The 17,856-nt window shown below is 41.3% G+C and overlaps 1 protein-coding gene across 1 annotated transcript in view; it reads right to left on the reverse strand.

The window, feature by feature from the left end:
- TXNDC11 (thioredoxin domain containing 11) overlaps window positions 1–17,848 on the reverse strand; it is an 88,991-nt gene extending 71,143 nt beyond the window's left edge. Inside the window, exons 1-3 of the mRNA XM_006894491.1 lie at window positions 17,723–17,848; window positions 7,055–7,271; window positions 3,327–3,424 (exon numbers count right to left, since the gene is read on the reverse strand). Coding sequence (XP_006894553.1) covers window positions 3,327–3,424; window positions 7,055–7,271; window positions 17,723–17,805 — 398 coding nt within the window. The 5' untranslated portion in view covers window positions 17,806–17,848. The remainder of the gene's footprint in view (window positions 1–3,326; window positions 3,425–7,054; window positions 7,272–17,722) is intronic.
- Window positions 17,849–17,856: the final 8 nt, after the last annotated feature.

Here is a 17,856-nt window from a genome sequence, read left to right on the forward strand (position 1 = left end):
ATTAATAAAATATAATTATAGAAAAAAAAAAAGAAAATTACCACTATTTGCTGTTTGCCTAAAAAGCTTCTAACATTGTTATTATTTGCACACAGTGCAGTAAACAGCAGCAACATCAACAACGGCAATACACAAACAGCAGAGCCCTGTCCAGCTATGTGACCTAAAGGCCACATTCGTTAGCACTATCACCCAAAGCCATCTAATGACTACAAATACTCACTATAGTTAAAATGATGGAACACGGTCACATATACATGTAAGAAAGACAAATAAAACAGAGGTCTTGAAGAATCTTAGGTGGAATATGAAAATACAACCTTCTAGACATTTCTGTGCCTTAGTATTTACCTTTTTCTATATCAGATATCTTGGGAATGGGAGATGTTGAAATGAGTATGAAGAGGTCTGAACTGACTTTAACATGTAAATTTCAATAGGCAATAAAGAGGACCAGACTATCATCTCAAAGGAAGCTGTAGTGGCAGAGTGGTAAGAATCTGTACTGCAATCCCAAAGGCACAAGGTTCAAACACACCAACTGCCCCATGGAAGAAGGATGGGCAATGCCCTCCCGTATGATTCAACTGTCCGTGAAATCCACTGGAGCTATGAGTTGGTTCCAACTTGACAGCACAAAACAACAGGCTATCTCAAGGTGAGCGCCAACCTCAAATTCTTCATCTGTACAGTAAGAAGATTGACTATTTCTGAAGTTTCTTTCATGTTCTTTTCCATCTTTCTACAAAAGCTAAGGAAACAAATAGCATAAAACAATATTATATGCTCACATGCATCAAATGATATTTTGTACTCAATTCAAAGGAACCTTCTATCTTAATGTTCCATCAAATTAAACCTGTCTGACTTGCTTACAAATAGGTGCAAAGACTATACTCATTGCAGGGATCTGTGGACATTTCCAAAGCCAAAAAACCCACAGGCAAATCAGCTGGTCAAGCTTATTATCCTATTACAAGCAACAGAGTTGAATCCTTATATACTACAAGTTACAATTACCTTTAAAAGAGAAAGAAGTAAATCTGCAAAAAGCCTGTACTTGATTATGAAAGAATGGCCACAGAGACTTCACAAACAAGCTTGTTGATGGTTTTTATAACCCCAGCTGACTAAAGCCCAGGGAGTTTAAGACACAGGGACAAAATAATGCCCATAAAAAGCAAAGTTCTTACAAATCAAATCTCCTTTATCCATTCTACCCTAATAACATCCAAGTCCATCACACTAAACAAATACACTACCAGTCAAAATCCCATCTCTTTGAAGTCAGACCTTAGGCATGACTTTAGGACAGAAGGGTCTAAACAGTACTCTAAAGTCAAACACCATTATTTTTGCAGCAATGTATAAGATACAATAACAACTTTGCAACAAAATTCATCATAAGGTGCTCAAGTAAGAAGGATAAAAACTATACAGACCTTTCTGTTAATTCAGACCAGACAAATGCATTTGTTGTTGTAGTTGTTGTAATGTGCTGTTGAACTGAAACCAAGCCATTAGCTGACCCTCCAGCGAGTTTTCAGAGGCAGAAAAATTGCATGGGAAGAGACCCTCTATCCTTCCTCCTATCGAGCAGCTAATGGATTCAAACTTTGTGCCTTTGAGATCGCAGCACATCTTTTTACCACTAGGCTTCCAAAGCTTCCTGCATTTGGGAACAAAACTTACAAAAAACTCAGGATTACAGAGCTTTATGGATTTCAGACTTGAGGTTACAAGACTATGAATCTGATAGTGAAATCTGTGAGAGCAGGAAGGAACCTGACAGGACTGCATGTTTTCTGGGACTCAGAAGGCTCCCCACTTTAACAGGGTGCAGTCTTAAAGTTTTCTATCATTCCCTACTAATCTGAGTTTTTCTTCTCTGATACATTTCAACCTTACCTACATTCTAACTTTTATAGGTTTCACATCATTAAATTTCTTTCCAGTTTTCCAGCAATGAGAGAAACTTATTTTGTTTTGGTGCCAGGTAACAAAGAAATTTTATGTGTTTTTATAATATAAAGTACTTTTAGTATACTCAAAACGTACAGCCATACAATAGTTGCAAGTTCTATTAAATAGCGTAAGTAGTATTAGGTACTAGTAAAAACTGCTGTTGGGTAGTGAATAAAATGGAAAAATATATTGTTCATACTATACAGAGAAATGAAGCAGTATATTGTTTATACTATACTGAGAAAAAAGCATCTTAGGAAATAAGAGAAATAAATTAGGAAATAATTAGTATCATCTAATTTTTTATTCTGAAAAGGGAGTAGATATATATTTTACAGTCATCAAGCCCTCACTGCTGACAAGTTGATTCCAGCTCAGCCACTTTGAAGGACACAGCAGAGTTGCCCACAGAGTTTCCAAGGCTGCAGATCTTTACAGAAACAAACTGCCTCATTTCTCTCCAGCAGAGTGGCTAGAGAAGTCAAACCATCAGCTTCGGTTAGCAGCTAAAATTTCTAACATGGCACCAAGGCTCCTTTACATAATCATATTGTTGTTGCGAGCCCTCAAGATGGAATGGACCCATAGTTGACCCTCCAGTTTGGGTTTTCAGAGACAGTTTAACTGCCCATCCTTCTCCTGAAGAGCAGCTGGTGGATTCAAACCACATGCTTTTGGGTTGAGAACACTGCTCCCTACCAACAGACCACCAGAGCTCCCTCCTGTTGTTGTTAGGTGCTGTCAAGTCAATTACAACTCACAGCAACACTTTGAACAACAGACCTGAACCATGCCCTATTCTATGCCATCCTCATGACTTCCAATAGAAATCAAATAAATATGCTAATACATCTACTCCTCACTTACCAGCATGGTTAAGTTTCAAAGTCTAAACTGTTATTTAAAAATATGGCATTATGTGAAAATGGAAGATGAGCACATTGCTTTTACGAAATGGAAGAAAACTGTATCATATATAAGTGCTACATTTTATCATTACATAACTTCCAAATTACATAAGTGTCACCCACTGGGAATTATGGTCCAGCCACGCTGACAAATGAATTCAACCATCACAGCAAGTGTTTCTTCTTTCATACTTCTGCACTCATTAACGTCAGACAAATTGTTTACATGCAAAATGGACTGTACATTTACTACTCGTCTTAAATGAGGATATTTGAGAAGTAGATGTAGTAATCATAATGGCTGATAAAATTGACAAGATTTTTATCATGGCTTCTTTTGTATTTTCTCAGTTTTCAATAGTGGGTAGCTAATATTTTTAAACAAAACTAAAAAAAATGCATTTAAAAATTCATAAACAATTGGAATTAGTAATATTACTTCCAAGTTCTTACCTCCGATGATATAGATATATTACAGGAAAATAAAAGAAATGTTTCTGTTTTCTGCATTTCCCCTGGTTCCACCAACAGTTAATTGCCACAAACAACACCTGCAGAGGTACAGAAAAAAGAAATTTTTTTAAAGTTTCCAAACAACTATGAATAACAACTGAGAAGTTACCAAAACTTCAAAGGGGAAATAGAGAAATGAAACTATTCCTTTCCTCCTGAAACAGAAAGCATAAAAAGCCTGTTTTATGTTTTCAAAGGAAGGTGCTCATTTATCATTAAAATAAAAAGACACTGATCGATAGTGAGTATATCAGGCTTTGGACCAAGAAAATGATTTGTTTGAATTTCTAAAAGGATCACATGCCAACAAGCTTTCTCTAAGCATGGCGACACCGACACTTAGTAAGGGAGGTCTCTGACAGGCAGAGCATCCAAGAAAGAAAAAAGAAAATGTTGCCTGCACTCAAAATGGGAGCAAACAGAACACTGCAAATTTCAAAGGCTCATTCTTAATGAGTATTTAAAATAGATGATCATAGCCATGCTGTAAAAGGTAGGATTGAATAGTAAAAATGAGCATTTAATATGTACACATGAATGACGTGTCCATCTGCCTGCAGCTCACTTTGAAAGGTACCAAAAAACCAAAATAGATTAATCAACAGATGAAGACAGCAGGGTTTCTTACTTCAGCACTACTGGCATTTGAGCCAAATAATCCCGTCATGGAGGCCGTCCTGTGCACTGCAGGATGGACAGCAGTAGCCCTGGACTCTGCCCACTACAGTTAGAGGGAATCTCAAGTAAAGACATCTCTGGACATTGCCAAATGTCCCCTGGAAAGTAGGGCAGGAGTAGAGAAGGCAAAATTGCTTCCAGTTTAAAAACTACAAAAAAAGGATGGCTAAGTGTATAAACATGTGGGAAAACAAGCACAGTAACATATTAGTGACAGAATTTAGGTAGTGGGTATATGGATGGTAATAGTAAAATTCTTTCCATTTTTCCGTATGCTTGAAATTTTCATAAGTATTGAAGGAAAATCATCCTAGATGTCTTAGATCTGCTAGAAAAATATCAACACTGAGCAAACTTTAGTGGAACTACTTAGCGTTCTTTTCAGAGTCTATTTATGAAAGAAAAAAAGCATCCATTTCCCTCCATTTTGTAAAAGCAATGTGTTCATTTCCATTTTCACATCTTTCTTTAGGCACGCAATCTCATTTTTTCCCCTCAAAAGTAGGAAACCATGCGTGTTACCTTTAATAAATAAGATGGTTCAGAAGATTACCTGTTGCAAAACAAAACAAGTATTTCCCTCAGGAAAGGAAAATCCTATTAAGTACACAGAATAACAAGCTCTCAAGTCAAAAAGAGTTGACAAAACTGTTTGGAAAAGCAACATCTATTAAACTGCGCACAGTATGCTAACCTCCGCCACTTGGTGCCATGTGATCGTGAACAAACCGCTTCACCCCTGTGAGCCTGCGCTCCCCTTCGAGGAGGAAAACCAGCACCTGCTTCACAGAGCTGTTGTGAGGAGCTTAACGTTTGGATCAAGAGATTAATATTCTTTCAGTGTAACACTCTGAGGACACAATATTTATATGGACAGTACAGTGACAACATACTTAATTTATGAACCACCACTTAATTTATGAACTACCTAGAAATACAAATTGCTTCCCCACCTGGAGGAGGTGACTGCTATTCTGTAAATTCAGAAAACTTGGGAATGACTGACAAAGTAGTGACTTCTTTTATCCCACATACTGCTGTCCACTCAAGTTCATGTTCTCTGGAGCACTGAGAAGTGTCTGCCTGTGTGGTTACCCACAGAGATTTTTTTTTTAAGGAAGTGGAGCTCAGGGAAGACAGGAAATGGCTAAGTCCTTTGGGTACACCAATGAAACATAAAATGCACACCCTCTCTCATCGTTTTAAGGAAGGAACAGCTCTATTTTCACACTTGGTATCACTTGGTATTATTTTCAGAAATATAAATAAAACTGCTCTGCTGAGCTGGGCAGGGAGGTTCGTCATGATACATAATACTATTTCTAAGAAAAACCAGCTGAGAGATTTAAATGAACTTCTGGTAAGGTCCCTGCCCGCACAAGTCACTCAGATCAATGGTTCTCAGTAGGGTGCATGGGAGCTGCTTTCTAGTGATGGGGAGGTTACCCAGCCTGGGGTGGGCAGCGCTGTCCAAGATGTCCTACGATGCTCAACAAAGTTGTGCACACAGTCAATAAGCCATCAGATCAGCCCAGTTAATTGTTGTTTTGTTTTCCCCTAAACTATTTTGTTGTTGCTAGAATCTATGCAGCAAAACACAACAGTTTATACTGTACAATTCATTATCACTGATTATATTCTTCAAGTTGTGCAACCATTGTCACCTTCCTTTTCTGAGCTGTTATTCATTAACATAAACTCTTCTTTCATTATCATAAACCTCAAATTGCTGTTGTCAATTTGATCTCACACAGATAAATCAAACTTGCATAGAGCTCAAGGCATGCATTTTTTTTCTAGGTAAGTTAAACTACTGTTTGGCTTTATAAGATGACTTCAGGGGATAGCTCTTCAGTTTAAGGTTTAAAGAAGAATCAGAGCAACAGTTTCAGGGGTTCATTCCACCTCCATGGCTCAAGAAAGTCTAAAGTCCATGAGAATTTGAAATTCTGTTCTATTTTTTCCCCTTTGATCAGAATTGTTCTGTGTAATCTTTACTCAAAATGCTCAGGAAAGGTAGCCGAGTACCATTGAGTTCTGGTTTCACATCCAAGGAGACCATTAGCCACACATTCCATTCCATTTCTTCATCTTATATGTGTGACTATAAGGCCATAATTCTTTTTTCCTAACTTTTCTATTATCAGTAGACCTCTGCATCGTTAATTCTGAAACTACACATGTAGGGAAGTTTTATCATGCATTAATTCCACTTCAGGGCACTAAAGGGCACCATAAACACTTGTCTATGAAAGGCAGTCAAGATCCACTAGGATGAAAACCCCTCCCACTGCAGTGGTCTCACCTGCCTAGGTAATGTTTCTGTATAGCACAAAATGGCCTTCCTTTTATGACTTATCCATGCATTTAAAAGGTCAGTCTCAAGACACAGTAATCCAAGTTTATCAGAGGTTGCCAGAGGCTGAGGGGAGGGAGACCGAGTCTCTGTTTGAGGTGATTAAAATGGACAGTGATGGCTGCTGCACAACACAGCTAAGTATATTGGCTTCACTGAATTGCAGATTTTTAAATGGCAAGGTTTTTGCTATATACATTGTATCACAATAAATTTTAAAGAGTCCTACCTTGTTACATTGTAACTATAATAGGGTTATATTGTTACATTGTAATTTTAATAGCTCTCTTTTTACATTGTAATTATGCCATCTATAAATTCTTCCTCATATTAGCAAATGTCAAATACAAATTCAGGAAGAGGCCTTTCAAGTGTCCCTGTCCACACCCCTCTCACTGCTAAAATCAGACAGGAGGGGGCACTGCCTTTGTCAGCAGAGAATGTGTCTCACTCTTGCCACTAAACCACCATGACCACTGGTCAGGAGTCATGTTTCTGTGCAGAATGCTTTCCCATGGACAAAGTGCCCCTGGTTGCACCCAGCTGGGCGAGGAGTCTCCATGGGCAGTGACACCCAACCCGAGTCAATGGGGACTACCAGTCATTTGATTCTAAGGGCCAATGCCAGCGTTACCTGGTCTGAAAGCCGACTTGCTGCTTGCTCAATTTCTGCCCTGGCAGCGATGGACTGGCCACACCACGGGGCATAGAAGAAGAGCAGCACCACCTCTGAGTCCTGGCGAATGATCTCTGCGTAGTCCAGCTGCCCCTGGAAGAGGTCAAGAACTGGCGACCTCGAGGAGAAAAAGCTGACAGGTGGCTTGGCTGGTATAATCACATCTTTTGCTCGACTAAAAAAGAGCAGACACAAACAAGATGACTTCAATCACCTTCTTCTAACAAGAGGTTTGTATAGAAGGAGAATGACATTAAATAAGAAGAAAAAGGAGTTCCAAAATATTGTTCTGTTATTACAAAAGCAAAACTGTACTAAGGCAACACCTGCACAAGAGAATGATGTACAGCAAGACATGAATCATATGTTGAAAATTATTCTCTACTATTTTGTGTCATCCCCCCTCCCCGGGGTCCCTGTACAGAAGTAGGGAGGCAGTAGAGGAGAAAGCTGGATGAGTGTTCTGTATCCTTGAGTCTGTGGCCAGAAGACTCCATCCTTGACCCCTGCACCCATTGCTCTCTACAGGAACCACTGGTTTTGTGATGCCAGAGAAGAGTACTGCATATTGACAGACTGCCAAAAGAACAAATATATATGTACTGGAGAAGATGCAACCAGAGTGGCGGCTCCTTAGAGGGACGGATGGCGAAGATTCATCTCGCATACTCTGGGCATGTTGTTAGTAGGGCTATTCTTTGGAAAACAACATCTTGCTTGGAAAGGTGAAAAGCAGGGAAAGAGAGGAAGATCCTCAGTGACATGGACTGACACAGTGACTTCAGCAATGGCCTCAAGTGTGTCAGAGATGATGAGGATGGCGCAGGATAGGACAGGGTTCAGATCTGATGTACATAAGGTTGCTATGGGTCATACTCGACTTGATGGCACATAACCCAAAGCTACTGTAGAGCTTACACAGAACTAGGGAGGAAGCACTCACCTCTAACAAGAATTTTAGGGGCACTTACAAACTCGACTTCAACAACACATTAAGTGTGTTAACCAGAGTTGGTCTGGACTTACCCAAGGAATTCAACCTAGAGGAACAATTAAGAAATAGTATCTATTGCTCCAGAAACAGACCATAATCCAAAGTTTGAAACTATACATAGTTAAAAGGCACCAAACACCTTGTTTATCTGGAAAATAAGTGTCCTGAACAGTTAGGGTTCCCAGAAGGGAGACAGTACAAGAAAGTGCACTGGACAAGCAGACAGAAGTCACAGAGCTGCCACTAATGCTTTCTATCAAACCAAAGATGTCTCAGGTGTAGTGTGCTCCACCAAGTTTAAAAGAGCCTTAAAAGCATCTTCCGTACAAACATTAACAAACTCACACACATTTACTGGCACTGAGTTGACACATATCTGATTCATATCGGGTTTTCAAGAGGCTGTAAACAGCACAGGAGAGAATGTCCATCTTTCTTCTCTGGAACAGCTGGTTGTTAAGAACTGCATGTCTTTGCACTGGCACCTCCACTCCCTATTTTCTAGACCACCAGAGCTTTGCCTTTCCATTTACCTGTACTGACAAAACAACAAAACAGAAAAGCTCCAGAACCATTTAGGAAAAATATTAACAGAGGAAACAAGGCCAACTTAAGTCCACTTCTATCAATAATGACATTAAAAAAAAACACACACAAACCCACTATTGTGACTGTTATAAAACAAAATTTTATCATTTATAACACTTATAGTTATAAACATTTATAGTTAGTTTATAACAGTTATAAAACAAACTGTTAAATGAAACATTAATATGCTTTGTACACTTTCATCCAAACAACATCATGGCCTGAATTCTGCTCCCTTTCAAATACATGTATATAATGTGGAAACTAAGTAATGAGCCTTCCTTCAAACTATTTGATAAGTCAAACAGTTGTGGGGGAATTAAGGGTAGAATACACTATCCCTTCATCTCATCACAGCCCTGATGGGAAGTTTCCCTGGGGTGTGACCTATCACACTTTTAGTCCCATTGGAGGTAAAAGAAGAATGTGCACTGAGGGAGGTCCTCAGTACTACCAAGTGGACGGTGTCCTTCAGGACTCACCATCTCTACACTAGGACGCTCTCTGACACTGGAGAGGCCAAGTTACACAGAAAGCTCCCAGGCACACCAGGCTACAGACGCTGAAGGAAACAAGGACCTTTGAGAGCTGATACACAGACAGGGCCTTCCAGAGCTGATACACAGACAGAGCCTTCTGGAGCTGGTGTCCTGAATTTGGACTTCTAGCCCCTTAAACTGTAAGAGAATAAATTTGTATGGTAAAGCCATTTACTTGTAGTAAACCCCTTTTATAGCTGCACCAGATACCCACGACAACAACAAAAACCAAAAAATAATTACCTCAATAAAGAGGAGAATATTCAAGACAGAATAAAGACACAAGATCCAACTACAAGAAAGGTACATTTTAAAATACACAGGATAAAAGAATAAGATTGGGGGAAAAGAGGAACTATTTCAACAATAAGCAATAGGAATGGTGACATGAATTACCAAGTAGATGGATAAGTAAAGTGTGTCCTAGTCATACAATGACGTATCCCGGGAAGGAGGGGGAGAACGATCGATAGTTCTTTCCTGGACTAGTCTGAAAACAATTATATTGAGTGTAAGAAGTCAGATGTTAAAAAGTTCATGCTACATGACTGTCCTGCTATTAAAAGTAATAGATTGTGAAAGACATTATTAGCTGAGGAGCTGTCTGGGCTGGGAGACATTACAAAGGGGCTCTGGGGAGACCAAAATGGTCTCCAAAGTCATTGACCTTTACATGTAAAATGTGTGACTTCTGTTGAATGTAAATTCTATCTCAATGAAGATGGTTAGAAAAACTGGCTGGGCTGGTGAGTCCTAGCTCCTCAACAAAGCTTTCTCTGATGGCTCTCCCTAAGGCAGGATGCTTTCATTTTTCCTCTCAGCTATCACCTGGCTATCTTCATAGTTCTCATTATAATCTATAACTTATATCATTTACTTGTTTAAGTGTTTACTCTTTTAAAAAACCTCACTGTCATCGAGTCTGGACCAACTCACAGCTGACCCGCCAGAGGGTTTCCAAGGCTACAACTCACTTGGGAGGAGAGCACCCATCTTTGTCCACAGAACCACTGATAGACCTGAGCTGTCAGTGATTCAACCTTTGGGTTAGCTGCACAACTCCTTAAAGATCCCACCACCAGAGCTCCCTTTCAGACCATTAACTTCATCAGGACAAGGGCTCTGCATGTCTATCTGTCAGCTCCTCATGGTTTTGCGCAAGTCTCACATTCATTCATTTAATAATTTATTGAAATGTAATAATTTGTTAAATGAACAAATCTCTACTTACCTCACCTGAATATAGGTGAAAGTAGACTAAACATAAATCAACACAACCACATTATTATTATTGAGGATGTTCCAAGAGAAAATCAGCATCAGAATGCTTATTTGTTTCACAAGGATGTTAAGGGTGACTCATTTAACCCTAACTCTGCATGTGTTCAAGGGAACTTGAGCGATAATTTCTCAGAAAACAGTAGTAGAGAAGAGAAAGGCAAAGAGAAGGTACACAAAGTTGAAATATGCAAAAGCCTGTCAAGGACTGGGAACCCAAAAATAAAACATAAACACCCAAGACCTAAACTAGACCATCTAGCATGAGGGAAAGAGTTCCATATCTGTCTATGCAGCCAGAAAGCTTAGCTTTGTGAACAGAGAAAACAGTTTCAAATACATTCTTTTCTTACTTTAACAACAACAAAAAAAATTATTAACATTATAAAGTAGTGATGTTAAGGGAGCAAATCTCCAATTTACTCACTCTAACCTTTTTATCAAAGAGCTACTACAGTTTTATGTAAAATACTTTCATAACCTGAACAATTCATTCACTCATGAGATGATTTAAAAAATATGTACTGAACAAATGCTACTGTGACTCAGGCACCAGACTAGAGGCACCGAGGCCATGCAACGGGCATGACACCATCAGGCACTGGACTGGAGGCACCGAGGCCATGCGACGGGCATGACGTCATTAGGCACCAGACTGGAGGCACTGAGGACATGCGAGGAGTATGATGCCATCCGGCACCGGAATAGAGGCCCCGAGGCCATGTGATGAGCATGATGCCATGAGGCCCCGAAGCCATGTGATGGGCATGACGCCATCAGGCACTGGACTGGAGGCACCGAGGCCATGCGATGGGCATGACACCATCAGGCACCGGACTGGAGGCACCAAGGCCATGTGATGTGTGTGATGCCATCAGGCACCGGACTAGATAGACGCACTGAGGCCATGCGATGGGCATGAGGCCATGTTCTCAGGAGCTTCCTCCCAGGGTGGAGGACAAGTCAGCAAAGAAACCTATGAACAGCAATACACAAAAATGGTCACTGCTCTGCGGCTCCTCTGAAGCAGCAGCCTTCAGGGTAGGATCATTTAAATTGAAACCTGAATGACAAAGAAAATAGTGACAAAAAGAAATGGGGAAGGTCTAGGGTCAGAAAAGTTACATTTTCAAGAGACTCCAAATTCTGCTCTTTTATTTTTTTTTTAATTATTAAAACTGGGTTAAGTGTTAAATTTAGACACATACCTTGGAGATACTTCAGTTCCATAACCTCTTCAAAAAAGCTGTCACAATAGAGGCAAGATGCAAAAATTTGTTTATCCCCAGTGCACATAGAATGGATTGACACAGTAACTAGGGACATGGGGATTGGGTGTGTCAGAGTCACTGAGACTGGCTTAGGACAGGGCAGGCTTCAGAGCTGCTGTACATAGTGTCGCTGTGAGTTGCAGGCCACTTAATCGCACATACCAACAGTAATAACCAGTGCACATGAAAATTATGTTTATGCTACATACTGGGGTTTTGTTGTGTTTTTTCTAATGTCTGTAACAAAATTTATCCCTGAGGCTCAAGAGAGAGGAACAGGGCCCATGAGTTACAGTATCTCTTTGGCAGCCTTTTGGGCCAGCGCCTGCCATGGGTGGGGCGGGTACTGAATTTGACACAGCTGCATACATGCTGATCTAGTACAAAAGATGTATAAAAGATAATAGGGGGGGAAACATGATTTTTTTGTGAAAATTATCAAAAAGTAACACACAGACAAGAAGTGAGGACATGCTATTGGACAAAGGGTACTAACAGACTTGAGACAGGGTTGCAACAAACTTTCTATTGGTAAAACATGCCAATTAACTTTGAAGCATATGAAAGCAAATCACAATAAAAAGATGGAGGTCTACAACACAATCTGAGAAGAAAGTAACTCTGTAACAGAATAGACACTAGATAATGATCAGTTTCATATTTCTGCTCTGCAAATTCAGAAGCACACCTAAAGCAAACCCATAAAAAAAAGCAACCATTACCCAAAGAGGAGAAACCAATGTCACTGCTCCACCAGAGTCATTCACTCTTGAATTTGTCTTATCATTTTTTAGAAAAGACTACACCTACCTCAATGAGTTTCTGTAGCTCTGAAATATGGCACAAAACACTCAAAGAGCTGCCAAGAGAAAAGATCTGTTGCAATTCCAAAGCTTTATATGAAATTCATATCCTACACCTCAACCCAAAGGGCGGAAAACAACTTTCAAATTATACAATGCCATAAAACAAAATACAGACACACATTTCCATATTTACATTCATATACACATGCATTCCCTCCCCCAAAATTAGGGTAATAGAAAAGTGAGTAGACACGGTTCAAATCCACCAGATGCTCTGCCGGGAAAAGGAGGGACAATCTCCTCCTGTACCAGTCAGATCCGATTTGATGGTATGCGCACACACACACATACAAAATAATAAAATGATAAAAAAAAGAAAAGTGAGTAGAATAAATGTATGAAAGCTCATTCACAGAAATGCAGGTATGATGATAAATACTAAATGACCGGAAATGTATAGTCCTTCAGCCCCAAATCAACCTTCTATTGTATTATTCTGTTTAATTTTAGCCAAGAAGAGGTCAGTTATTAAAGCTCTGGAGGTACTGACAAAACACACTTTTAAAAATTAAAAAACAAACAAACAAAAAAAACCAACCAAATCCAACTCTCCTTCCACACCTCTGTCCTTCCTTGTTAAAAGCAAAGGCCTTAAGCAGAAGAGGGACAGAAATGTTCGAGTCAGTTGTACAATGATCAGACAGCATCATGATACCATTCAAGCAAAAATGTCTCTAAGAAGCAATAAATGCATCTATTAAAAGCCCATCAAATTGGCTAGTAGCACAAAAATGAGCTGAAAACCACCATTCACGGCTCACTCTCCTTGCCTGAAGCAAGTAAAAAGAGCTCTATTAGGTCTGGAACTTAGATTCACAATTGTTATCTTTCTGAAATCTCAGAGGACTTTCATATCTACTAAGTCATGTTCTCTCAAGGCAGATGTTAGGCAGTCCTTTTGTACATGAACGAACTCACAAAAAGTAAGTGCCTGCCCTTGGAGGCCAAAGTGTCTCACCTCAAACTAAATCCCAATGCCACCCAGCAAAACATCTGCCCTGCACACAGTTCCTCTGCACAAAATATTGGGGTAGGATGGAGAGCAGGGCAGGGGATCTCTGGTTAAGAGCCTCATCAATGACTGTGCAGGATTCAAACACCAGCTACGTATTAACAGTATGACAGGATGCAACTTTTGAGACACGTCAATGGCCTAAGTACCTCATCTGAAAATTAGGAAGGGAACCGTCATATCCAGACTTCACAGGGAACCATGAGGGTCAACAGAGAGTTATACTAGACTTGAGTGAACCCATCTGTGTAAAGGAGACATGTGCGCACATATTTCTGACTGCTGTGTCCATGTGTACATTATTACTGGCATCCCAAAGACAGAAGCACAAGAGTGCGTGCGTACACACACACACACACACACACACACACACATATTTTCCATTGAGTCTCTTCTCACTCTTAGTAACCCTCCATTGTGTTTCCAAGCTGTAAACCTCGGAGTTACTGTTGGATTTGAACTGGGGACACACGGTCTTTGGTTAACAGCAGAACACACTACAGACCACTGACATCTAGTCCTGCTAAACATCCTACAGTATACACAACAGTATTACCTGCCCAAAATACCAACAAGGCCAAGGTTGAGAAATTCTGCTCCTAATACAATATCTGGCATATGGCAAATGCTCTATGGCAGTTACAGTAAGTACTTCTTCTTTCAAAATTCCCAATTCTTTGACATTGAGCTTTTGGGTGTTATTTTAAAAAAAAAAAAAACAAAACAAAACAAGGACTGCACACTGTGCTTAAGAGCCTCAATAAAATACGTTTTTAATGGAAACCTTCCTCTTCGCCAATATGCTAGAAGTAGCAACATATATTGGTAAACCTGGCAGGCCAAACCAAAAACCTGTTACCATCACGTTGATTCTGACACACAGAAACCTGAAGGGACAGAGCTGAGCCTCCCCACAGGGTTCTGAGGCTGCCACCCCTTCCTCCCATACAGGCACTGACAGGTTAGACCCAAACCTTTCTGGTTATTAGCCGAGTTCTTACCCACTGTGCCACCAGGTCTCCTTGGAGTGGCCAAATCCACTCCAGAAAGGTAAATTTGTATTTGTGCACTTTTCCAAAGAGAGGCACTCTCTTGACATTAATTCCTGTGACTTATTCTCCACCTTACCCATGTCCCTCTTTCCAAGTTCTTGGAAAATCTCAAATTTGTCAAGCCTCAAGACCTTTGTGCATGCTGTTCCCTCTACAGTGGGCACCCTTCCTGGATATTTCTAATTAACACTGGTCCTGCCTCTACACTTTGTGCAAATTCACTTCCTTAGGAAGATCTTCCTGCTCTAGTCTCACTGCTTCTCTTCCTTACACAAAAGCCCACACTACATTTTTTTTTCTTGCCAGAAATGATAGAAATTGTATCCATATGGCAGACAGTGGAATTGTAGAAAAACTTATGGATCTATTGGACAGACATGTAGAGGATGGAAATGTGACAGTACAACAAGCAACGCTAAGTGCTCTCAGAAACCTGGCCTGAAAGTGGATGGTGGAAGGTAACTATGTTAAAAATTCTTTTTGGAAAATATTTGCTGTATGCAATAATACATTGACCTGATGTTACCAAAAAAAGAAAAAAAACTGTCTTCACTTTGTTTCCTTTTTTTAAAAAAAAAAGTGTTGAGTGGGACTGAATAATTTAAAAGCAATGTATGATAGGGTATTACGGTTATCACAAGAGTCCACAATTAAGGTTGCATAGTGGAATGTACTTGGAGCGGTGGGAGGGGTGTGGAGAGATTGTGTACCAGGGAGGGAGTCTTTCTTTTACTTTTGAAAGAGAGGAGCAAGGGGAGTTCTGGTGGCCTAGTGGCAAGAAGCTGCACTGCAATCCCAGAGGCGCACGGTTCAAATCCACCAGATGCTCTGCCGGGAAAGGAGGGACAATATCCTCCTGTACCAGTCAGATCCGATTTGACGGTGTACACACACACACACACACACACACACACTAATAAAATAATAATTAAAAAAAAGAGAGGAGCAAACTGGGGAGCAGGGGGAGAGGGCTGGGCGGGGAGAGAAGTGCAGCAATGAATGAATGGAAATCCAAATTCTCTGTAAATGTTCATTAAAATTACTAAAAAAAATAAAATTAAATTAAAAAAAAAATAAAGGTGGAATAACAAAGACACTGCTCTGAGAAAGGCTTTGCACAACCTCCTCCCTTAAACCAAACCATCGCCCAGGAGTCAATTCTGACTCCCTGTAGTGCTGTAAAATCTCAGCTTGTTTCTGATAGTCATACCCAACTCGTAGCTGATGCTCCTGCAAATTTTCAAAGGCTATTCATTGTATTGCCCTTCTCTCTCCCAAGAAGCAGGGGGAGCATTTGAACTGCCTGCCTATGAGTCATTTGCACAACTCCTTACCCACTAGGCCACCAGAGTTCCACTCTGACCCTATAGGATGGTTTCCAAGAATGTAAATCTTTATGGAAGCACACACACACACACACACACACACACACACACACACAGACTAAGCACTCTAGCATGAATAACGAAAAAGATCATTGATCATTAAAGGATCATTAGTGCAGTATAAAGTACATAGTGGCTGTCATTGTGAAGCTGAAAGTGTGCAAATTATGGATTGTTAATCGCCTTCATAATTTACAAGGCTGGGATGGTGTAACTTTAAAGAGCAATCAGTTGGGATTTAAACCAAACAAACTAAATCCCAGAAATGCTTTTCGAAAATCTCGGAAGCCATGTGGGTAGGAAGAACCACCTCAGTTTAAAAAAAAAAAATGTGTTAAATAGAAGCAGGACTGGCATCCACTTCCGTAACAGCTTGCCTCCGGAAACCCTATGAACCTGGAGAAAGGATGAAAGTCATGCAAGTGTCAAGGACTTTCGTTCATAGGGTCGCGATGAGTCGCCTAACAACACCACCACCACCTTTTAAGTCACTGAATCAATCCATCTTGTCTAGGGTCTTCCTCTCCGGTGCTGTCCCTCCCCTCTCCCAAGCATGACATTGCTCTCCAAGGACTGGACTGGTTCCTCCTTGCAACATGTCCAAAGTATCAGTGACTGACATAATGCGGGTGGATGTACCAGAGACAAGAAGACTGGCACAGCAGAGAGCAGGGTATAGGGCTGTTATACATTGGGTCACTTTAAGTCGCGACTCAAACACACCTAACAACCAACAACAACCACCTTTAAGGCGATTCTTCACACTGACCTCCACCGGGTTTCTGAAGCCCACCATTCACAAGGCGCCATTGGTGGATTCAAACTCCTCTCCTTGACTTTTCAGTTAGCTGCTAGGTAACGTTAGTACTGCGCTACCAGGGCTCCTTCTTCTAACAGACTCACAGCAGACTCTCCAGCGGGTTTTCAACGGCAGTAAAACGCACAGCAGACTGCCTATCCTTCTTCCACGGAGCTGCTGGTGGATTCGAACCCAATGCCTTCAGAATTACAGCGCAGCTTCTTACCACTAGGCCACTGGAGCTCCTTAAAGCCTTCCCCCCCCCCCTTTAAAGCCTTTTAAAATGGCATCGACTTCACTTTCTTTCTGTCTGTCCCACTCACCGGAATGTCCGCTCACCTGGATTGAGTACTTGGCACATCGTGGGGGTTGGGCACTGCTACATGAATGAATTCTCGAAGGGGCTGGCCCCTTAAAACGGCAGCAAATTGCTAGACTGAAGGCACACGGAACTAAGTGAAATAGGAGAGAAAGGAGGCTCCTAGAGCCTGGGCAGAATGACAGGCGCACTCCGTAACTCCTAACAGGTTATGATCAACACGCAAACACACAGAAACCCTTAGCAAATGAAGAGTTGTTCAGAAGCCTGATGGTACAAAGAGGCGCCGGGCAGCACCCTTCATAAAAAGTCCCCATATGAGTAGCTGGCAGAGGAGAAGGGGAAGCGGGGGGCAATGGCCGCTGCCGAGGAAGGGTCAAGGCTGGCGCTCCAGGCAAGGTCAGGTCCCATTGCCAGGATGGGGCCGCTCCAACCCTCGAGCCTGAATCCAGAGATGTCCTGGCACCGCCGGGCAGGGCGAAGGGGCGCCGGCCTGGTGACCGGGGAGTCCCGGCCGCCTCACCTGCAGGTGAACTTGAGGGCGAGGAGCAGCGCGCAGCCGAGCGCCACGGCCCCGCAGAGCAGCTCGGGCCGCCGGCGCGCCATGAAGGAGATGTCGCGCAGCCCGCGGCGGAGCCGGCCCGCCGGAGACGCTTC

The sequence above is a fragment of the Elephantulus edwardii genome, unplaced genomic scaffold (genome assembly GCF_000299155.1).
Source record: "Elephantulus edwardii isolate Elephantulus edwardi_28Jun2011 unplaced genomic scaffold, EleEdw1.0 scaffold00145, whole genome shotgun sequence".
Taxonomy (NCBI): Eukaryota; Metazoa; Chordata; class Mammalia; order Macroscelidea; family Macroscelididae; genus Elephantulus; species Elephantulus edwardii.